The sequence below is a fragment of the Cyprinus carpio genome, unplaced genomic scaffold, assembly GCF_018340385.1.
Source record: "Cyprinus carpio isolate SPL01 unplaced genomic scaffold, ASM1834038v1 S000006643, whole genome shotgun sequence".
NCBI classification, from domain to species: Eukaryota; Metazoa; Chordata; class Actinopteri; order Cypriniformes; family Cyprinidae; genus Cyprinus; species Cyprinus carpio.
The window spans coordinates 343,065-366,833 of record NW_024879270.1 but is presented as its reverse complement, the minus strand read 5'-3'; the positions used below and the strand labels follow the sequence as shown (position 1 = coordinate 366,833).

The 23,769-nt window shown below is 39.6% G+C and overlaps 1 protein-coding gene across 1 annotated transcript; it reads right to left on the bottom strand.

The window, feature by feature from the left end:
• Positions 1-250: 250 nt before the first annotated feature.
• On the bottom strand, positions 251-3,146 carry ndufa4l2a (NDUFA4 mitochondrial complex associated like 2a). The gene is made up of 4 exons (XM_042755155.1): positions 3,021-3,146; positions 2,459-2,544; positions 1,864-1,924; positions 251-1,501 (listed from the first exon to the last, which is right to left on the bottom strand). Exons 1-4 carry the CDS (start codon positions 3,060-3,062, stop codon positions 1,445-1,447), a joined length of 246 nt encoding a protein of 81 aa, XP_042611089.1. The 5' UTR covers positions 3,063-3,146; the 3' UTR covers positions 251-1,444.
• Positions 3,147-23,769: the final 20,623 nt, after the last annotated feature.

Here is a 23,769-nt window from a genome sequence, read left to right as displayed (position 1 = left end):
CAAAACTGTGACAGAAACATGATTGAACAATCTATTTTTCTGTAGTAAACACAATAACGCATTAAATCCCTTTTAAGGAAAGATTAAAAGAAACTTAAAGAAGATTTTAAAGAAACTAAACAAAATGGTAACGTGACTATTCATGTACACTTATTAAAGTGTTACCAACACATGTACACACACACATACACACACACACACACACACACACACACATATATATATATTAAAAAACACTGTACAGATATAGTTTTTTTTTTCCCAGCATTGTTTATTAGTCTCGCCTAAAACACAGAATATATATTTCTCATACAAGAATATGCAAAAGTCAAAAACTAAATTGTAACTGCATGACCAATACACATTTCTAATAGTTCTGTTCAGTATTTCAAATCATGAACTGAAAGACACCAAAATTCTGCCCCACCCTACAACGTACATAAACCACTAGTGGTGGTGGTGAGTTTTGCATAAAACATCAGTCAAACCTTCTTGAAAATATAAAAATCTCTGTATTTCATACTGTGTTAAGTTATGTCATTAAACACCCTCAAGAGTTTTAGCACAATTCAAAACACAGTAACTGAATTTAGCTGGGTAAAATAAAGCTGTCCATTCTCAGTATTCAAAGTGTTTTATCTTCACAGTTGTTGTTTTTTTTTCTTCCCAGTTTATAAGATTTTTGTTGGTAGCTAATGATAAAATGCTTACAGATTTTTTTGTATTATTTGAAAATCTCTGGGGGTCTGAAGAGTAAACACTCTGAATAAAATATCTGCCTATTTCCTGAGTTTGTTTGTATGGCTTGCCAGTCTGAAGAAAATGTGTACAGAAGACCTTAAAATGAAGTTGAATGATGACGGTGATATACAAATGAAGACAGTAATAAGTGCAGAAAGAAATATAGTGAGAGAGACAAAGATAAACATGTCAATGTGCGTGAACAGATGACTGCTTTTCCAAATAATCACAGACTTCAAGGGCAGGCCTGAGGGAGCTCAGTCTTCTTCCCATGAGTCTCTGCTGTTCAGGTTCTGTTTACAGAAAGACAAACATCTGCTCGTCTTCCTTTTGCCCTTTCTCATGCTCACTAGAGGGAGGTCATGTTATTGCTGCAATTTTGGGGATTTCTATAAAGCTTAATGTCTAAATCACAGAAATAAAAGTACACTAGTTTAGTCCTTTATTCTGCTCTTTATCGCATGCTAATGAATTTGTCTATCAGCGTGTTTAGTGAAGATATAAATGTTCTTGAAAATTTTCTTTAATAAAAAATATAGAAAAGATCCTACAAGTTTATTTTTCTCTACTACTACTATTATTATTATTATTATTATTATTATTATTATTATTATTATTATTATTATTGTGTATTTAGACTAGTGAGGCACAAGGACATCTCGGCATTTTCATGATAAAAGTTGAGGCAACATCCATGACATGTTCAGAAGTCTGGTCCTTCCTTCTTCAGGTTTTTGTAGTCTGTGTTAATGGCCACAAACTAAAGAAGGGAAAATAGAAAACATACAACATCGATTGTATGGCAGGTGGAGACAGACAGTGATGTTATATGCATGTATTGACCAGCATTTAGTTTTCATTATCAATTGTGCTGAAGGAGTGAGACTCATGATCTACTGGGCAAGTCAGCCCAGCTCATGTGCCACAGTTCAGCTCATCAGGGAATTAATTAACAGGAAATACCAAAACATCCTGTTCTACACTGATGAAGCCGACTGGTTGAGTGGTGAAACGTTGTGGAATTGTTAACTTTAGAAAGACATTAAGATAAACCTAAACTTAAAAAGTAAATAAATAAATACTCAACACTTCTTATATGATGTCAACAGTGGGCTTATGTACCTTGTACTGGTAGCTTGGACTGAGCTTATTCCAGGGCTCAGGGTTGCTGCTCTTGTTCCAGCTGTCGGGAGTCAAAGATAAATCAACATCTCAAATCAACTATTATTTCTTTAGTACTGGGCAAAATGGACTACTAACTAACTAACTAAATATTATAAAACATGTTAAGTGGCATTAATGTTTGATTTTCTCCTGCTAACATTTTCTTACAAAATGCGTTTTTCTTGCCATCACTCAATATGAGTCAACATTGTCAGATACAATACTATAATGCATTAAATAATTAATATAAATATTGTCAAACCTAGTATTTATTTTAGTGAATGAATGACGACTATAGAATGGTTTTAAATTGATTTTTTTTTAGCTCCACTTATTGAATTGTGAGTCAGACAGAAAACATTCTTGATTATTGTGCTGTTGACAAAACAACTTAATTTTTATATGACATTTATTAAATGCAACTGCTGCTTAATTTTTATGCAGTTTTATGGAAATAGGACCAAATTAATAATAAAAAGAAGTCACTGTCTGAAGTCACTGTTAATACGCCTTACCCATTAATGAGTTTTGTTTAATGTAATAATTTACTTACGTGACATGAGGTCCTCTGGCAAGCCGAAACAAATAAAGGAACGCTCCACCCATTCCCAGACAGATGAAGAAAAACTGTGGGATGAGCTGTGAAAGATGATATGATTTATTAATTGCTCTCTTGGAAAGTGCTATAAAACATAAAGGTTCTTTGTGTAGTCATATTAGAAGTTTGATTAGAAGCATTTTTTTCCCCTTTGCTTTTTTTTCCAGAATAAGACCACTAATGTCACAGATCCAGTTGTTCCATTTTTAAGCTTTAATTTTGTTTTATTTTTAATGTTTTAAATGTTTGAAGAGCATCCACAGTAAGATGAGCATATTAATACTACACTGTTACTCAGTAGCATATTTTTAGTTGCTCAGTTGTTAAATAAAAAATTAAAAAAAAGATACATTAGATCCCACAGACCATGCAATACTATTTTATTTTATTTTTTATTTTATTATTCTGAGCACTCAAGGAGACATTTCTGCATTATTTCTAGGAGTCTAATCAAAGGAGCTGATTGTTTTATTAAATAAAAGGAAATATTTTTAGAAAACAGGTTTAAAATACTTACTCCTGGATGTTTCCTGACCTGATCTCGGACTTTCCGCAGCATCTTTACTGAAGATTAAAGAGCAGAACTGTGTGTCTGTGTGTGTGTTGCAGCTGCTATGAAAGGGGTGGGGGTGGGGATAAATGGGAGGTTGCTCAAGCTCAGAGAGAGAGGGAGAGAGCCAGAGAGAAAGACAGGGGATGTGTCTGAAACCACATACTCTTTGTAGTTATTTTTTTTTAATTTAGCAATTTGTTTGCGACACTTAGGGTGTATTCACACCAGGAAAGTCTGCTAGTTCACAAAGTCTGCTTTGGTCCAGACCAAATAAAATGTAGATTTTTTTGTTTGGTGCGGTTTGCTTTCACACTGCCTTTTTTTGCAAATGAACCAGAAACTGTAAACAAAACCACATGTGTGCCAAGATAATCCATTCATTGGACAGAAATTCTCAAGTAGGGAAACACAGGAAGTGCAAAAACAGGCTAATCATGGAGATCTTTCATTGTGCAATTTTTATTTGACTGATTTGGTGTTATCATCAGACAGTGTCACAAGATGTTGTAATTACGACTTGCCGAAAATAAAATCTATAGATATAAAATACTTAAAGCATATCACAATGTTAGTTTAAACAGTTAAACTATATAAATGTGTACTATTAGGTGCATATCCAATCATTTGTGCCGAGAGTGGAAGCTGTAGCGTGCTTCATGACATCAGTGGAAACAAATTAAATACGCTATAATTTTTGCTCATAAAGGTAAGAATAATACATCGTTTGGCACTGTAAAGGGTCTATTTTTATTTGTGTGCATTCACAATATCAAGAAAACATTGTGCTTTTTTTAAAATAAAGAAAACAAATAGGAAACACCTGCTGTCTCTGTGTTGAATAGGAGTGCTTCACAAAAATGCACCAAAACTAAGCTAATATTTTCTTATAGACATGAATATATCTATAGAAAGCTTTAAATGACTACGAAACTAAATAATTCAAATCCAAAACAAAAACTTATTATTATGTAATCTGTAAAGATGCATTTCTTTCTAAAGGTGCGTCCATTGATGAGATGGCGAGTCAGGATCATCAACTTCATTGTGACACTGACTCATAAAACACTAGTTTATTAATAAATAATTCAAATATCTCCTTACTATTTTTCCCCAACATAGTCATGGTAATTTTTGCGGCAAGCCTATTTAAATATTTATTTGTGTTGAAAAGTGTATTCATTTATGTCTGCTTTTTTGCTGAATGTTTACCATTTCTTTTCTGTGTTTACATTTTGTTTTTAATATTGCCAGATTCTGTCCTTCATGAAGATTGGTAATCAATGTATGTATGAAAGAACACGAGTGATGGATCATGCCTCATTATCTCAAAGCTATGTTTGCTGAAAGAGCAGCCTGTCATCAAGCTCACCGTTATGTTGAAGATCTGATCTCTTCATCTGTTCCTGGAATAAATGGCAATAATGATGCTGGTTACTGGGGACAAAACACCAGACTATCCTGCCACTGAGTTTTGAGCTAAAGCAGATGTTGGAACTGAATGAAAGATCAAATACTGACAGCAAAGGTCTCTCACTCATGCAGCAGGTGGAAGCACTGTGTGTCACCTCTCATTCACAAAAACTGTTGTGAAAGATCCATGACCACAGCAACATACCATACACAAACACAAACCCCTGAGCCATGTTAGACCTGTGGCAAACGATACCTTTGATGGTTTCAGTCACAAGTCAACCATTCCTCTAATTTTTCTATTAGTAAGTGAATAGTTGTCAGGGTAAATGCTTAGTATACACTGTTTAAGATTTAGTGGTACTAAGGAAGAGAAGCACCCTCAAAATGTTGCATCTCCTCACAATAACACATGCAGTGAAATAAAAAAACCTAAATTGTTATTGCACTTTTAACATTGATCAGGAAATTTGGGATATTTTTTTAACATCACAGAGCTATTGTACTGTAAAGAAGTATTAGTTTTAGAAGACTGTAAATTAATTTGCAAAGTTTAATGACAATAATATTACAGCTGAGTTGTACATCCAGACAAAGGGTCGCTACACAGTGAGAGTGGGAGATAATATAGCCACACAAAGAGGTTTATAGTTTGCATGAAGTCTATACTGACCAAATGTGTCAGATATGTTAATGCTCAGTATATGGCACCCTTGTGTGGCGTAGTGGTACATTTACATTCTTATTTTCATATTATAGTGCATAAATCTCAGTCAAGTATATACGGTTTATACTTGTGCCTGCGAATATATTTAATCTCATCCAGTGAAATATCATCTTGTATGTCTTGAATCTAATCTTGCTTCTTACTTTCAGAGTTTTCTTTACAATTTCCATCCAACTGGGTAACCCCAACAACTTTGTGGGGAAATTTTTTCCAATAATGACAGTGGGGGTTGTTCTGAAGTTTTAAGTGGGTCAAAATAAAATTTTAATGTAAATATATGAAAAAGTGTTTGTGGTAAGGCATACTTCATTTTCAGCTCATCCAAGGACATAAACTTCGTTTCCTCATAAAGAACCAGTAGATGTAAACTATGCCCTTGTACTGTACATTTTGAAATCCCAAATATTTTTGTACATTGTGCCAAATGATAATGTTTTTACAAATGTTGGCAACTGCATCATAAAAATGCTCTTGATGACGCAGTGTGACAGTTGTGTTTTTAAGGCTCACTGTAATTACAGAGGTCATTTTTGCACATAGGATTTACACCAGAGAGGTGGCCTACTCATCAACGATTCGTTAGTTTCAATTCAATTCAATTCAATTCAAGTTTATTTGTATAACGCTTTTTACGATACAAATCATTGCAAAGCAACTTTACAGAAAATTAAGTTTCTACAATATTTAGTAGTAGCTTGCATACGGCAGAAATGTTCGGAAAAATCAATAAAAGATGTAAACAAACAGACGATTAACACTATTAACAGCAATTATGCAATCAAACTTATAGCAAAATGTGGTAGTTCTGTATGTTGTCTCTGGGTTAGCATCATCTGAGGTCCTCTGAGGGGCTGGCATCATCTCTTCTCAGGTGTTCTGGATCCAGACTGGAGCTTGTGTAAATCCTAGTTACCACGTGATGTAAATCCTGTGGCAAAACAGAGAAACAAATAGAGACATAATTAGCGTAGCTGCTGTTTTCCAGCCAAGTAAAATTAATTAGTTTTAACCCAAGCTGAAGAATAATAATGCGCCATTGATCAAATATAACTGCAGTCCAAAATTATGAGATGCATTATTTGAATGCTTGGCCAAAGAGGTGTGTTTTTTAATCGAGATTTAAACAGAGGAAGTGTGTCTGAACCCCGAACATTATCAGGAAGGCTATTCCAGAGTTTGGGAGCCAAATGCGAAAAAGCTCTACCTCCTTTAGTGGACTTTGCTATCCTAGGTACTACCAAAAGTCCAGCGTTTTGTGACCTTAGGGAGCGTGATGGATTGTAGCGTGGTAGAAGACTAGTTAGGTACGCAGGAGCTAAACCATTAGTTTCAAGTAGATATTTTCCCAGATACTTGTAAATAGGGTTGCCAACCATTCCGTATAATACCGTATTTCAGGCATCAAAGACGCGTTCTGTATGAAAGCTATACGGAACGCAGTTTGTCCCATATTTAAGGCATATGCCGTATGAGCACCTAGACCATACAAATATCAAACTTTAAATAATAAAATAAATAAGAAAACTAATTATAAAACAGTTATAATTTTTGTACTTTTAATAATTAAATAAATAAGAATTATAAATATAAAAAAGTTTGTGAATATTTGAAAATATGTGAAAAATTTATAATATAAAAAAAAAATATGATACAGCTGCAAATATTGCAAATGTAATTGAGGAAAACTCTCTATTTTACTATCCTGTAGATGCAAATGTCTCTCAGGATACATCACTCCCTCAGCACTAGATTCCTCACTGAACGATTTGCCTTAGCCTTACTGCTGTAACAACACTTCAGCAGAGTGAGGATCCATTTGCAGCTTTATTATAATCTTGGTCGTACAATCAGGGTCAATCACCAGCAAACACAACAGTAGAGACAAAGCAACTCGTAATCCAAAAACAGCCAAAAAGTCAAGACAGGCAGCAAATATTTAATCTTTAGTCCACGATAGAAAACAGTCCAGAGGCCCATTTCAGAATGACCACCTAGACCATACGAATATCAAACTCTAAATCGAGAATTAATAATTCTTTTTTGACAAGTGTTTGATTTGTGAACACCACCGTTCAAGGGAGGCTTTAAGACAAACGGTAGTAATGGGAGGCTGTGTTAGTAAAGGTTGGCTGTGTTGGGGTCTCTAACGGAGGTAGGTTATTTAACGTCCGCGTTTTGACTTCAGCTAAGCAGTTTGAGCAAATGCAAACAATGTGATTCCAACATCCAGCCACGCAAGAAAACATGCATTTTACCTGAGGGCAGACGTGATCAATAAGGAAAGTTGTCTTTCTCTAACGTATACCTAGATAAAACAATTTACATTTAAGTAACTTCCAGCATATTCTTAACCTTGAATATCATTCTTAAAACACAAAATAGCCTATTATTGCAATTTAACTTCAGTGTCACATGATCCTTTTGAAATCAGTCTACTATGCTTATTTATAATCAGTGTTAGAAACAGTTGTGTTGCTTAATATTGTTTGGGACCTGTGATTTTTTTTTTACAATTCTTTGATAAATAAAAAGTAAAAAAGAACAGTATTTGTTCAAAACAAAAAATTTGTGTTAAATATACTACAAAAGTTTGGGGTCAATAAATTTCTTTCTTTTTTTTTTTTTTTTTTTTTATAAACTTTTTTTTTTTTTTTTTTTATAAACTAATATACTAAAATAATACTTAAAAAAGTGATATTGTTAGAAAATATTTCTATTTTGAATAAATTCTGTTCTTTTTAACTTTTTATTTTTAATAATTAACGTTTATTCTTAATATTAAGCAGCACAAGAGGTTCAACACTGATAATAAGTCAGAATAAGAATGATTTCTAAAGGAGCATGTGACACTGAGGACTGGGAGGACTGGAGTAATAATGCTGTATAATTTTACAAATCTAAGAGATATATACCTGTGTGTGTATCTGTGGGTGTGGATGTGTGTATATATATATATACATATATATATATATATATATATATTATATATATATATATATAGGCCCATGTGTGTCCCTTATTCTGTCCCTTATTTTTCTATGAAAAACCACGATTGTCCCTTATTTTCCTTTTCTGAAGTTGGCAACCCTGCCTGTGAAACCAAAATACAACTTTCTTTTCCACTGTCTAGACCGCACGCCTAAATTTGGTCCTCTTACTCACCTTTGGACAATGCAATGTGAGAGTAAGCACATATTTGAACTTTCTTGCATATACTAATATGGCATAATATTTGCAAGACTTTTTTTAAGTGAGTTTCACATGGAATTTCACATTGTTGGGGTGACACAATACACACACACACACACACACACTGTGTGAAGATACATATATACAGACATATATAGCAATAAATTAATAAAAATATTACAAAAAAACTAATAATAAAACAGTAATAATGTGTGTATTTAACAAATCAATGAAAAACATATAAAACCATGTGAAAACTTGAAAATATAAAAAAAAAATATGATACAGCTGTAAATATTGCAAATGTAATTGAGGAAAACTCTGGGTTCCCTTTCAGTCAGTCACTCTCGACGCTACGTCGGTGACTGACAAAAATGGGATATCGCTTCGATAGACCAATCTACTTTGAGTGTAAACTAAACGAGCCAATGCACATTGGCATGCAATTATTGCATCCAGCTGCCCGCTGATCACAGCGTGGGGATAATAAGGCAGCAGGTGCAATGCATACCAGATTTTCGCTTCGGAGCTGAGCATTAGTTTCGTTCTATTCAACTGTGTCTGCTGTGAACTACGAGTTCAGCACGCTCCTTCGGAAGCTTTGTGTGTTAGCGAGATGGCGCTTCAGCGGTGGTCGTTCCAGCATCGAGTGGATTGCACACTTCAGGCTGCACTACCCCCTGTCGTGTTGCAAGCGGCCAATTCCCCTGTGCGCCTCAGCACTAAAAAAGCATTTCCTAAAGAGCAAATTTATTTAAAAGAGCTTCATGGGCCAATTCCCCTATGCGCCTCAGCACTAAAAGAGCATTTCCTAAAGAGCAAATTTATCGTTTCTGGGTGCGGTCGTTACCTGGCAACGGGTGATGGTCACGATCGCTGCCTCACGTGTCTGGGCAAACACGCTGAGGTAGCTTTTGTGGATGAGTCATGTTCCCACTGCGGGAAAATGACCATATCGGAGCTGCGAACCAGGCTCCACTACCTTCAAAAAAGGGGGCGGAGTCCCGTTGCCGGTGCCGTGATCTGGGCCTCATTCTGGCGGCCGACATACGAGAGTAGCATGGGCGGTTTGAGGATTACAGTGGTGGCAAATCCCGCAGGGAAACCAACCCTCTGGGGACCATCACTCCTCTTGCATCTCCGATCCAGTGGAGTAACCCACGGAACGTGCTGGGCCCTCTTCAAAGAGCGTACCAGCGGTATCCAGTGGGCCTCCCCCCCAGACGATGTCTATCTCAGCACCAGATTGTTTTCTCAAGCCTGTGGTCCGGAGATCACTTTGCTGGTAGGGCTCGAGTGAAATCTCACCGCGTCCCGAGCCCCGAGGCAGGATGATTGGTTTTCTCAAGGGTGGTTCCACGCTGGTTCTCAGTGCCCCACCCCGGTGCCTTTCTTCCCGGAAGTGCATGACAAACTCACCAGGTCGTGGATGGCACCTTTTACTGCCAGAAACTGGCCGGTGGGCTCCTCCTCCCTCACCACCCTCCAGGGGTGCCCCTAGAGCAGATCTCCAGGCATTCTGTGGTTTACTCGGATGCCTCCACCACCGGCTGGGGGGCCACGTACAATGGGCATGCAGTCTCAGGGGTTTGGACGGGCCCGCAGCTGCAGTGGCACATCAATTGCCTAGAGTTATTAGCAGTGCCCCTTGCCTTGAAACCATCTCAAAGGTCGCGTGTGAGGCAAGCACGTGCTGGTCCAAATGGACAACAAAGCGACCGTTGCGTACATCAACCGACAAGGTGGTCTGCGCTCCCGTCGCATGTCACAACTCGCCCGCCACCTCCTCTTTGAACCTTGGAGTTGGAAGGTTCTGAGGTCACTTCGTGCTGTTCACATTCAGGGCCTGCTCAACCATACAGTCGACGAGCTGTCTCAAGCAATGCTCCAGGGAGAATGGTGAATCCATCCCCAGACGGTCCACGTGATTTGGAGACATTTAGGAGCCACTCAGGTAGACCTGTTTGCTTCTCCAGAGACCTCTCACTGCCAGTTGTTCTACTCCCTGACCGAGGGAACACTCAGCACGGACACACTGGCACACAGCTGGCCGCGGGGCCTACGCAAATATGCGTTTCCCCCAGTGAGCCTTCTCGCACAGACACTGTGCAAAGTCTGGAAGGACGAGAAACAAGTCTCGCTAGTGGCGCCGTATTGGCCCACTTGGACCTGGTTCCCCGAACTAGTGCTCCTCCTTGGTCGATTCCTCTGAGGAAGGATCTACTGACTCAGAGACGGGGCACCGTTTGGCACCCGCATTCAGACCTTTGGAAACTCCATGTTTGATCCCTGGACGGGACGCGGAGGTTCTAGGTGACCTACCCCAAGAGGTAGTGAACACCATCACTTCGGCAAGAGCACCATCTATGAGACACGCCTATGCCTTGAAGTGGAACCTGTTCGTCGAGTGGTGTTCTTCTTGCTGAGAAGACCCCCGAAGATCCCCGATTGCGGTCGTGCTTTCCTTTCTACAGCAAGGGCTGGAGCGAAGGCTGTCTCCCTCCACCCTCAAAGTCCAGGTTGCCGCTATTGCTGTGTACAATGACCCCGTGAATGGGAAGTCTTTAGGTAAGCATAACCTCGTCATCAGGTTCCCTAGAGGGGCCAGGAGGTTAAATCCTTCCTGGCCCCCCTCCATACTCTCTTGGGACCTGACTCTGGTGCTGAAATCACTACAGCAGGGCCCATTTGAGCCTTTGCATTCAGCTGAGACAAAGTTTCTTTCATTGAAAACTCTGCTCCTGCTTGCAGTGGCCTCCATCAAGAGGGTAGGGGACCTGCACGCATTTTCGGTCGACGATTTGTGCCTGGAGTTTGGGCCGGCTGACTCCCAGGTGGTCCTGATGCCCCGGCCCAGCTACGTGCCCAAGGTTCCCACTACACCCTTCAAAGACCACAGATTTCTCCACATACACCTAAACATTTACATTTACATTTATGCATTAATCGGACGCTTTTATCCAAAGCGACTTACAGTGAATTCAGGCTAACATTTTTTACCTACCATGTGTTCCCTGGGATTTGAACCCACAACCTTTTGTGCTGCTAACGCAATGCTCTACAACTGAGCCCCTAATAGGCTCGCACAGGGCACTGGAAGGGGCAGCACCCATGGCGCTTTGGTAGGGATGCCATTTTCGTCGGTCACCGACGTGGCGTCGAGAGTGACCGACTGAAAGGGAACGTCTCGGTTACGTATGGTAACCCTTGTTCCCTGAAGGAGGGAACGGATATGCCACGTCCCGTCACCATGGTTGCTGTACCGCCACTGAGCTGCCGGGTATCCGGCTCAGCTCCTCAGCGAAAACCTTGTATGCATTGCACCTGCTGCCTTCTTATGCTCACGCTGTGATCAGCTGGATGCAATAATTGCATACCAAGGTGCATTGGCTAGATTAGTTTATACTCAAAGTAGATTGGTCTATCAAAGCGATATCCCATTTTCGTCAGTCACCGACGTAGCGTTGAGTGTGACCGACTGAAAGGGACCCAGACTTTTTCCTCAATTACATTTGCAATATTTACAGCTGTATCATATATTTTTTTTTTGTTTATATTTTCAAGTTTTCACATGGTTTTATATAATGTTTTTCATTGATTTGTTAAATACACAAAGTATTACTTTTTCGTCGGTCACCGACGTGGCGTCTCCGTTCCCTCCTTCAGGGAATGAGGGTTACCATACGTAACCGAGACGTTTTCTGTTTCAGAATGGAAGGTTTGTCAAACCTGAGAAAGAAGTTATACTCAGAATCAGTTACCGTGGTAACTTACTCTATGAACCTAACCTTGTCGGGAGCAGGTTTTCTTCGGTAAACCCAGAGTTTCTTTCTATCTACTCAGCCTTTTTAAAGCGTAAGCAATGTTTAAACACCTCATTCATTCATTCACGCTGCAAAAGATGCTTTTCTTAAGTGAGTATTTTGGAATCTAAATTAAGTGCATTTTAAAGCAAGGAAAATAATATTAATGCAAATGGAAACAAGATTATTTTTCTTCCCCCTTTGGCAGATAATTTGCTGAATAAGAAAAACACACTTTTAAAGCAAGGAAAATAATATTAATGCAAATGGAAACAAGATTATTTTTCTTTAGATATTTTCATTGGAAAGTACAAAGTAAGAAAGGAATATTTTTTTTTTTTTTTTGCGGTGCAAAGGTACATTCATTCATTGCATGTATTTTCATCATGCAGACATTGACTGGAAACAACAAGATAAAAATAGTAAGAAAATAGTTTGTTGGATTGCTTGCATATTAAGTGATTTTGCATTTTCTTTAGATGTAGACATTTTTGGTTTTTTTTGTTTTATCCGCATGCATATTTATTTGAGCAGTACCATTTTAAATGGTAGTTTTCTATAAAACATCAGGGATGCAGAGCACATTAGTAAGGCCACTGTATGCAGAGCAGAAAGGAAAGTGTGTCTTGATCTCACGCTCTTATAATATTTGTGTCGTTTACTGAGCACAGCCCCATTGAAAATGAAGCTGATTACTGTATGGAATTGAAGGATGCCAGATGGAAGGGTAGTTGGAGATATATGCCTTAACAACCAGCTGTTAAATTTATTTGGTCATCTTTATTTCCTACAAATACAAAATCAACAGTTATTCTTTTTCCTGTTGGATTTTAATATTCTTCTAATACTTGGTATTGTGGCCATCTCCTCTTCATCTTGTGGGGAGCCAGCCAAAGCGGTATCAGCGTCGCCGAGGAAACAAATCTCCCGAATCACTTAACGAGGAACACGTGCCGATCATTTGCGATTGTTTGGAATTGGTGGGAGTTAGTGTGTAGGGAGTGAAGGAAGAAGGAAGAGTTTGCTAGATCTCCAGATCTCATCTCATGTTGTTCTTTCCTTCTGCTTGCAGCTTTCAGTGACTAACGACTGGCACGTCACCTTGCACACGGACACAGGCTGAACAGCACGATGCCCTGCTTTTGAGCATGACCTCCCCCGCCCCCAAGGGAACTGCCCACCGTATTACCTCACTTTGTCCAATAAATTACCTCTCCCAGGGATTGTTCTTGCATTCAACACCATGTTTGTGTCTGTGCTTTTCACTCACCTTGCCTAAGTCTGTTCTTCATTATTTTTGCAAGCCTTCTTGTTGTTGGCTGAGTAGAAGTCAAATGTTCATTTCATTACTGTAATTAAGAAATGCAACAGTTTGGATTAGAGAACATTTAATTAAGTGAAAAGAGCATTAAACTATGTGAGAATTCTGCTGCTCACTGAATAGACACTGAATTATATTTAATATGTCAAATGCTTGTAAAATCATGTAGCCTACACTCATGAACCTTTTATGCTTAAAGTTTTACCTTTTACCTTGATTAAATTGTTTTTATACCTCATGTTTAGATGCTTTTGTCTTTTGTCTGTAGGCAGATACCATGAAAATGAATATTAGTTAAATTATTTACAGTTTTACCACTTTGTACCTTTGATATTATAACAGTGATTGAGAATTAAAGTTACATATTGCCTCGGAAGTATGTGGACGTTTTTGTGAGAACTGTTAACATGGTGAATCATAATTTCAGAGCTCCATTGATCATGGCTTTTCATAGTTGTGATTTAAGTTTTATATTGGTTAGTAATTATTTGGGAGTTTTATTGATCATGGCTTTTCATAGTTGTGGTTTCAACTTGGAGATGGTTGAACCTCCTCATTGAAATGGGCCCCAGGTAGAGCCCTGCACAGGCCTCAGATATAGGCCCTAGCCCGGCCCGTGTCCAACAGCTCATGAGAATTCTTTGCCCGAGTCCAACCCGAGCCCGTGTTTTTTCCCCCCACCTTCTCTCAAAACAGCTTATACTACTGTTTCAGCTAAAATAGTTCAGTTTTGTATGTAATGTCAAAGTGATTATATTTTGTTTCATTTTTTTAATTAAGTTAATTTAGAAAAATATTTGGAGCATTTATTTGTTCGTTAAATGTAAGTTTTTTTTTTTTTTTTTTTTTTTTTGAGTTTTACAGCGGCAGACAGTGAATTGATTATATGTTTGATCAATTTAGCCTTCTCAAATCATCACGACAGTTCAAGCATATCATAATGTTAGTTTAAATGTTTAACCTATATAAATGTGCACTATTAGACGCATATCTAATCGTTTGTGTGGAGAGCTAAAGCATGCTTTAAATGTTTAACCTATATAAATGTGCACTATTAGACGCATATCTATTTGTTTGTGTGGTTGTGTTTTTATTGATTAAGGATACATAGGCCTACAGGATGCGCTTTCTGCAATTTGGCCAGGAGCGCTTCACAATGATGGACCGAAACTCAGCGAATACTTGCCTCACAGACTTGCTAAATATATCTATAGAAAGTTTTAAATTACTACTTTAAAACTAAATAATTCAAATCAAAAACTATTTTTATGGATTTTATAAAATCTGTAAATATGCATTTCTCTCTAAAGGCGCGTCCAATGAGGAGATGGCGGGTCAGGATCGTCATCTTCATCTCTGCGACATGGACTCAGAAAAGATTGTATTCTTCATCTCTAATTAAAATATCTATTTCCCCCTGACACATTCATGTTAATTACTTTTGATGGGGCTTTGCAGCACGCTGTAGCGTATTGCGTGCGTTTTTTTTTTTTGCACTGCACATGACCAATTTGACTCACTGTTTGTCGTGGTAATCAAAATCAAAACTCTTCCCAAAATACAGCTTTTCCCGAAGCACTGGGAACTTTTAGTAACTCCCTATGCTCTTCTCTTCTCCCTGATGCTCTGCATGGTCAACTGTCACCTGCATGCTAATGCATGTGTATGTGTTGCGTATTTCATAGGCGCATGTAGCCTATAATAATCACAGTATAGCTAATATTTTATACAGTAGGCATTTGGGCACAATAAAGGAGATTAGTTAAATGAGCCCGGCCAAAATGGATTCAGAGTTTTCGGGACCCGACGGCCTTGCAGACCTCTAGCCCCAGGGCAGGCAGCAAAGAATCACACGAAGAGAATAAACAGTCCACAAAGTAATCCAAGGGAAGACGAAACCGGAAGTAGAGATGGAATGTTTGACACTGAGGCGCCGAAGCCGTTTTACTATATTGAAGCAGACTAGCTGGAAAGAACTGTGTCGAGGCTTGTATCAAATCACATGACTTATGACTGTTTGAGGCTTCATATGTTCACAATGAAACCACCTGAACGAGGTGACTGATTTGAATCTTTGGCACGGCTTTTATTCATTATAAGAAGACGCAAAATGCTTGGTGTTTGCTCCCTGCTTCATATCATTGCGAGATAACTTAAGTAATGGCGAGTGCGAATGTAATAAAACAATCCCGTGCATGGGAATGACTTTTATATTTTATAATACAGGGCTCTCAAAGTGTCACGCATTGAGCGTGTCAGTCACTCATTTTCGGTCTCTTTTGTCACGCACCGCGACCCCGCCACACATTGTATTTCTTATGCAGAAAAACTGTTTATAATATATTGTGTCGAGGTGAGGAACTACACGACAACCGATGGACAGCCAGAAAATCCCCGAACGGGTGGATTTATTGACAACTTTGTGCTCTGAGTGAAGACAGTGTCTCTCCGAAGTGCTCCAACTCCCTCGTGCTCTCTGTGCCTTGAGTGGTGGATCCCGTGCGGTGCTCTCCTGTTTGGGGCTGATCGGTCCACACGCTGCTCTCTATGACAGAGGAGGAAAGAGTTAGGGTCTGTGTCGGGAGACATTGCTCACCATACTGCTCTCCTCCCCGGCTGAAGTAGACGCCTCTTCATGAGCTGCAGGTGACGGCCGCTCAGCCCTTGCCTCACAGACTTGCTAAATATATCTATAGAAAGTTGGCCATTACTACGCTGACGAAAACTAAATAATTCACGTCACAATACTATTTTTATGCCATCATTATAAAATCTGTAAAGATGCATTTCTCTGCTAAAGGCGCGAAGAGACGGTGCAGGTGAAGGAGGAAGGGGTCAGGAATCGTCAGGTTCATCTCTGAAGACACGGACTCAGGAGAAGAGGAAGAGACAGTGCAGGTGGAAGAGGAAGAGACAGTGCAGGCGGAAGATGAAGAGACAGTGCAGGCGGAAGATGAAGAGACAGTGCAGGCGGAAGATGAAGAGACAGTGCAGGCGGAAGATGAAGAGACAATGCAGGCAGAAGAGGAAGAGACAGTGCAGGTGGAAGAGGAAGAGACAATGCAGGCAGAAGAGGAAGAGACAGTGCAGGTGGAAGAGGAAGAGACAGTGCAGGCGGAAGATGAAGAGACAGTGCAGGCAGAAGATGAAGAGAGACAGTGCAGGTGGAAGATGAAGAGACGGTGCAGGCGGGAAGATGAAGAGACAGTGCAGGTGGAAGATGAAGAGACAGTGCAGGTGGAAGAGGAAGAGACAGTGCAGGCGGAAGATGAAGAGACAGTGCAGGCGGAAGATGAAGAGACAATGCAGGCAGAAGAGGAAGAGACAGTGCAGGCGGAAGATGAAGAGACAATGCAGGCAGAAGAGGAAGAGACAGTGCAGGTGGAAGAGGAAGAGACGATGGAGGAGATGGCTAGGGTGTCAGAAGAGGCCATCAAAACAAAAGGGGGAAAAGTACCAGGAGCAGCCACCTACAAGAGCTCTTTTAATAATGAATGGACCTCTAAATGGCCATTTATTACTGTAGGAAGCACCAGCTCCTATTACTGGTGCTCTATCTGCCGCCAAGAGAACTCCTGTGCCCATCAAGGTGTGCGGGATGTGACAAGGCACATAGAAAGTAAGGGGCATCAGGCCAAACAGCAGGCACTAAAGTCAGCCAGCACAGTCAAAAACTTTTACTTGGCAGTGACTGCAGAAATGAGTGTGCAAGAGGTCAAGGTACATAGCACATTAAATCCAAAAGGTTGATTACATTGATTGTTCATGAATACCATTTTTCCTAAATAATACAACCAATTCTATGTTTATGGCATATATGAGACATTCATCCATGACATGGACAGAATACTGCTCTGTAATGTATTTTTATTGTTACTGAAATTCATAATTTTAATGGACATGCAGACATGGGTTAAATCAGAGTTAACATTCAAATTTGTATTCAGCATAGCTATATTTGTTTTCATTTGTTTCTGTTGCAGACAAGGAGAGCTGAGGTGAAAGATGCCGTAGCAATGGTTCAACACAATGTTTCATTTGCTGTGGCAGACCATTTCAGCCCCTTGTACAGGGAATGCTTCAAAGCTTCACAGCTCAAAATTTCAAGAGTGCCAGCACAAAAACTATGTGCATCATTAATCAAGCAGTTGCACTAAATTATAGAAAGGAGTTGGAGATGAAGATGAGGGAAAATCCCTTTACACTGGTCACGGATGGCTCAAATGACACAGGTAAACCTTTGACAGCTAAATTACCTGTTTCCATTTCCTCATGTTCATGTCACACACACTGAAATAATACATGCATGCAAGAGTTAGTTATGTACCATATTGTTACAGGACTAGAGAAGTTGAATCCCCTAACTGTAAGGGTATTTGATACCACCAAAGTTGTGCACAGATTTCTCGACATGTGCACCACAAGTGGAAGAAACTGTGGCACAGCTGATGTCATATATAAAAAAATCAACGATGTCCTGATAGAGCATAACATACCATGGAAAAATTGTGTTGGCCTGTCAAGTTGACAGTGCCCCAGTTAACACTGGAGCCAAAAATTCAATTGCGGTAAAAATGCTTAAGGAAAATCCCATGAATTACATGCATGGATGCCCCTGCCATATAATCCATAACACTGCCAAACACGCTGGGAAGAGGTTTTTGAAAGTAAGTTTCAACATGTTTGCTTTCCATTAAATATCTGTTAAGCCAAGGTGAAGTAAATAATTTGCTGTATAAATACATAATATATGTTTGCGCTCATGTCATGTTCTGCTGATATCTGGATTTGACACTAAGGACCTTGTGGTTGATGTTGGATACTGGTTTAAGGGCAGCACAAACCGTAAACGTTACTTGAAAGGTTTGTAATTCAGTTAGCTCCAGTGTTACACACCCAAACTGAGGAAAAATTGGGTTAACTTTGTTTGTTTTTCTTACATATTTTACCAGAAATCCATGGCAATGATTATATGGAAATGCTGCTGTACATTTCTGTGAGGTGGCTGAGTTTGGAGATGTGCATCACCTGCATTCTGCAGCGGTATGCCCACTCACAAGCTACTTCAAATCTTTAAGTAAGTCACACATTATATTGGCACTAGTTCAAGATGGTTATGTGAGACACCCAATACTAACAACTTGTATATTTGCAGATGAGAAACAACCAAGGTTCAGAAGGCTAGTGGAGGCGTTTCCCCTGACGGAAGTCTACCTCCTGTTCCTTCAGGCCACATTCCCAGTGTTCTCTACACTGAACCTCATTCTCCAGAGAGAAAAGGCATCCATATTTGAAAGTGAAAGTGACGTGACATACAGCCAAGTATGGTGACCCATACTCGGAATTCGTGCTCTGCTTTTAACCCATCCAAAGTGCACACACACAGCAGTGAACACACACCCGGAGCAGTGGGCAGCCATTTATGCTGCGGCGCCCGGGGAGCAGTTGGGGGTTCGGTGCCTTGCTCAAGGGCACCTCAGTCGTGGTATTGAGGGTGGAGAGAGTGCTGTACATTCACTCCCCCACCTACAATTCCTGCCGAGCAGCACTACGAGAGAAGTCCATGACATCCCCTTCAAGGACCCACTGCACCAACTGCTAGGTAATGCTTTTAAGTCACATAGGGAGATAAACCTGTCTGCTTATTCACAACAAATACACCTTTTCTATGGATTGAGAGGTCTTTCTGATGATGGAATAAGGATACAAAATTTTACAAAGAATGGTATCCCAGTAACAATATACTCACCCCTCTGCCATTTGGTAGAAGATAAGAGCATCAGAAACAGCACTAGTAGATTCAGAGACAGCTTCTATCCTCAAGCCATCAGAATGCTGAACTATACTCAACCATCTTCACTCTCCTAAATGGCACACTTGTCACTTTTTAGAATTAATCCTTCAATTTAAATGAATCCTTTTTTATTTTACCTCTTCTTTTTATCTACTTTCTATTTATTTGATTTTTTTCTGTAAAGTCGAGATTACTTTGAGCACAACAAATTTCATGACTGATAAATGTTATTTATGTGTATATGACAATAAACATGAAACTTGTATAACCCAGAGATATTCTATAAGATGCCTGTATTTGACTAGCTTTCTCTATGTCTTCTGTCTCACTGATAGGAGAAAAACTCAATGTGGGTTTCACCACCAGAGCTACGCTCAACAGGCTCCTTGAGGCTGGAGAGGTCACATCACAGAGGATCAACAATTCCAGCAGCAATTCGGAGCTGTGGAGTATGCCATGGATAAACTCCCGCTGAAAGATGCTCTCCTGAAGCATGCAAGATTTATTGATGTGCAGCTGAGAGCTGAATGTGGGGTTAAAGATGCCCTTTACTTTGTAGACAGGCAAGGGTTTTCACATACTAATTATATATTTTTAAGTTTAATGGTCATGATCACAAAATAAATCTGTCTCTCACTGTACTCTAATCAGTCTTGTACACATGTGCTCTTTTTAAGATTTCAGGAACTCCTTCCTTTTTGTGACCCAAAGGAACAAGACCAAGTAAGTGAGGAGTTTATGGAGTACCAACTCATGGACATTGCCTTGCCCCAGGACCCAACAGTCTTTGATGTTGAGGAGTTTTGGGGAAGAATGTCCACAACAAAGAACAAGGTAAGAAATATTTTGCACACAACATGACTTGCTCATTAGTAATTACGATGAAGGGAAAACATTTGAGAAATAGAGGCCCCTGGTTCCTTTTTTCAAAGGTGACTGGCTTGAACCAATTTGGGAGGCTATCAAAGATCGCAGCCTTGGTTTTAGTCCTTCCACATTCTAATGCTGATGCCGAGAGGGTATTTTCAATGGTTGGTTTGAACAAAACCTCAACACGAAACAGCTTGTCTCTGGACGGGACATTGTCCTCAATCATGACCCTGAAAATAGCTTGGCTTGAGCCGAACTGTTTCAAATGGGAGCCAACACCCCAAATCATAAAGGAGTCCAAAAAGGCAACAAACACTTACAATAAACAACAGCAGTCATAATCTCTCTCTCTCTCTCTCTCTCTCTCTCTCTCACACACACACACACACACACACACACACACACACACAAACACACACACACACACACACACACACACACACACACGCGGGGGGGGGGGGAGGGGGGTCACACATACACACACACATGAAGGCCCAATGAATAAAATTGAAACTAAATGTTACACACACTGGTTAATTTGTTAGTTTGATGTTTAATATATTTTATTCTGCAAGTCTGAGCAATTTGGTTAAACTGTCAGAATGTTGCCCTATCCCTTTGACTCCCCGACGGGAGGGGTGTGGGGGGGGTGTCACTCTTGCCTGTCTTCAAAACTTGAGAGCCCTGATATAATAACAGTTTGATATGATATTGCTAAATGTCTTCCTGAGACCCTTGCTAGGATTAAGTGGTTACATAAAATAAATGAATATTATAATTTTAAATTCTAGCAATGTTTAAGCCATTTCTGACAAACGTGGCTGTTTAGCCTACTAATCGGTAAGATAGTAACCTGTAACATGTGAAGTGAATGAATGTTTTGAAAACTTTATGAATGAAAAGAGCGCAGTTCAAACACCGTATTGCTGTTGCCTCTCCGTGCATCTCTCAGAAATCAGAGCTTGGCAAGAGTAATATCACCTATAAAATAATACATCATACACGTTCTATTATTTGTAGATATTTAAAAGGCAATGATTTAAACCTTAGGCTATGATATGATACGAATGAATGTAATAAGCACAGCACGCTCACCAATCAAACAGCCTTGTTGCGCACCTCAGTCTCTCAAAAAACAAACCAGATCTCTCTCAAGAGTAGGCTAATAATCAACTTAGATAAAGATACATTTTCTACTTGATCTACATGTTTGCATCTTTATCTTTTTGCTGGTTTGCGCGGCACGTGCACATTTGTTTAGTGAAGTTCAAAAAAAGACTCGCTTAAAGGGTTCTGCATAATGAAAATGTGCGCATTGAATTAATTCAGTCCAGTTCAAATGATCACTAAACATTTGTCAAGACATCTCTCTGCTTGCATGATAAATAAAGTTTTAGAAATTAATAATTGTTTTAGTTTAACACGGCATACTTGTTCAGTGAAAACTATGAAAAACAATATAGTCATAACGGACATATCAAGTAACTGTACGACGTTCCACCCGGTTTTATCCGGATGCAGATACGAATAATTTTGTGATTGTTACAGATACAAATACAGATACATATACTGGCCGTTACATGAAAATTTTAATATATAATGTCATAATTATAAAGTTTTGACAATTTACAAATGTAACTGTTGCATTAGACTATGAATTAATAAGCGTTTATTGATAACAACTATTTCATGTCTTTTCATTTACAGCATGAACCACGAGCAGTCGAGTAACTCAAGTATTTTTTAAATAAGAAATCGACTAGCAGAAATCAGTAGTTGTGCAACCCCTAACCTGGGCCATCCCACACACGTAACTGACCGCTCGCACCAACAGGAGGAGGAGGGGTCAGTGTTACTCTCTACACTGCACTCAGTCTGAGGGATTCCTACTCTTTGAGGAGACATGGAAAACAGCGCATACCGCAGGAACGGTATAATGGAAAATATTAGTGGTTTTGAAACCGTGACATTTTCAAATCACTGTATACCTTGAAACCGGTAATCGGCCCATGCCTAATTACAGCTGATAAATAAATTGTTTGGTCAAGAGGTTGTACCTCGATCCAAGTATCTTTTTAACAGAGTGTTTAAAAACAGTTGTGAGGAAGTAGAATTCCAGCTCTACTGTGAAAATTGTAACTCAAATATTGGAACAGCCCAGGAAATCAATGACAGACAAATGAATGCAGATCATGTGGCAGCACTTTTGAATTTGGTTCTATGAATGGTGGTAACTTCTTCATCAATGTTCCTCTTGCTCCACAAATTCAGACTCTGCTTGAAAGCACAGAAGTGAGTCGCCATCTTAACTACAGGTTTGATAGGCAGAAGAGCCATAATGAGATGCTGTCAGACATCTACAATGGGGAGAAGTACAGAGAGTTGTCTGGCCCAAATCAGATCCTCTCAGATTCTCACAACTTGTCATACATATTTAACTTTGTCTTTAATTCATCAAAATTCTCTATATGGCCCATCCACATCATGATCAATGAGCTTCCACCTGAAATTAGGTTTAAGCATGGTTTGCTTGCTGGCCTTTGGTTTGGTCCAAAAGAGCCTTTGATGGAAGTCTTCCTTAAGTAATTTGTGGACCAGGCCAAGACTCTAGCCGACACTGGTGTCTCATGGCTTAAAGATGGGTCGGTTATCAACAGCAAAATAGTTGGCCTCTGTTGTAGTTTTGATTCCAGAGCAAGACCACTGATGTAAAACCCTACTCAGTTTAATGGCTATTATGGCTGTGGATTCTGTCTGCATCCTGGGAAGCTGGTTGATAAAGTAGTTAAATATCCAGTTTCAACAGAACAATACTGTGACAGAACAAATGAGGACATGGTCAGGGATATGGAGTTGGCTCTGGAAGTGAGGACAAGCATTAGGGGCACAAAAGGTCCTTCTCCTTTAATCAACTTGCCATACTTCGATGTAGTCTGGGGTTTTGTCCCAGACTACATGCATGCAGTTTTACTGGGGGTTTCAAGACAGTTGACAAGACTCCTTGTTGATACTACTTCATCCACCCAGCCATATTATGTAGGCAGTCCTGCCACTTTGAGAGAGATAGATGCTAGAATTGTTGGTATCCAGCCTCCACACCTGATTACTCGACTGCCTAGAGGGTTGTCAGATATGATGCACTGGAAAGCCTGAGTGGCGATCCTGGCTCCTGTTCTACAGCCTACCATGTCTTGAAGGAATTCTTCCTAAAAAGTATTTGCAACATCTTGGCCATCTTGGAAGGATGAACTAAAACCAAGTGAAATCAACAGAGCCGAGATCTTGTTGCTGGATTTCATATTCAGGTTTCAGATCTTATAGGGCGAGTCACAGACGACATTTAACATTCACCTTCTCAGTCATCTTGCCAGGTCAGTCAAGTTGTGGGGTCCATTGTGGGCACATTCTGCCTTTCCTTTTGAAAGGAACAAAAGAAGTGACTAAACAGATAATTACTAAGTTTCTTCTGTTTAGATCAATTCCTTACTTCTCATCCAAGTACATGGTGAAAGAAGAGGTGTTACGGTTCTGTTCTGATTTGAACAAGTACCCAAGGGTTCAAAATGCTGTCAAATGTGACAATACCACACTACCTGACA

What these genes read in the sequence shown, in the direction of transcription:
- ndufa4l2a (XM_042755155.1), bottom strand. Translation starts at nt 3,062, where the DNA reads ATGCTGCGGAAAGTCCGAGATCAGGTCAGGAAACATCCAGGA. An exon ending in GCCAGAGGACCTCATGTCAC is followed by an intron (nt 1,925 to 2,458) that starts GTAAGTAAATTA and finishes GACTCCCGACAG; the next exon opens with CTGGAACAAGAGCAGCAACC. An exon ending in GTCCAAGCTACCAGTACAAG is followed by an intron (nt 1,502 to 1,863) that starts GTACATAAGCCC and finishes TCCCTTCTTTAG; the next exon opens with TTTGTGGCCATTAACACAGA.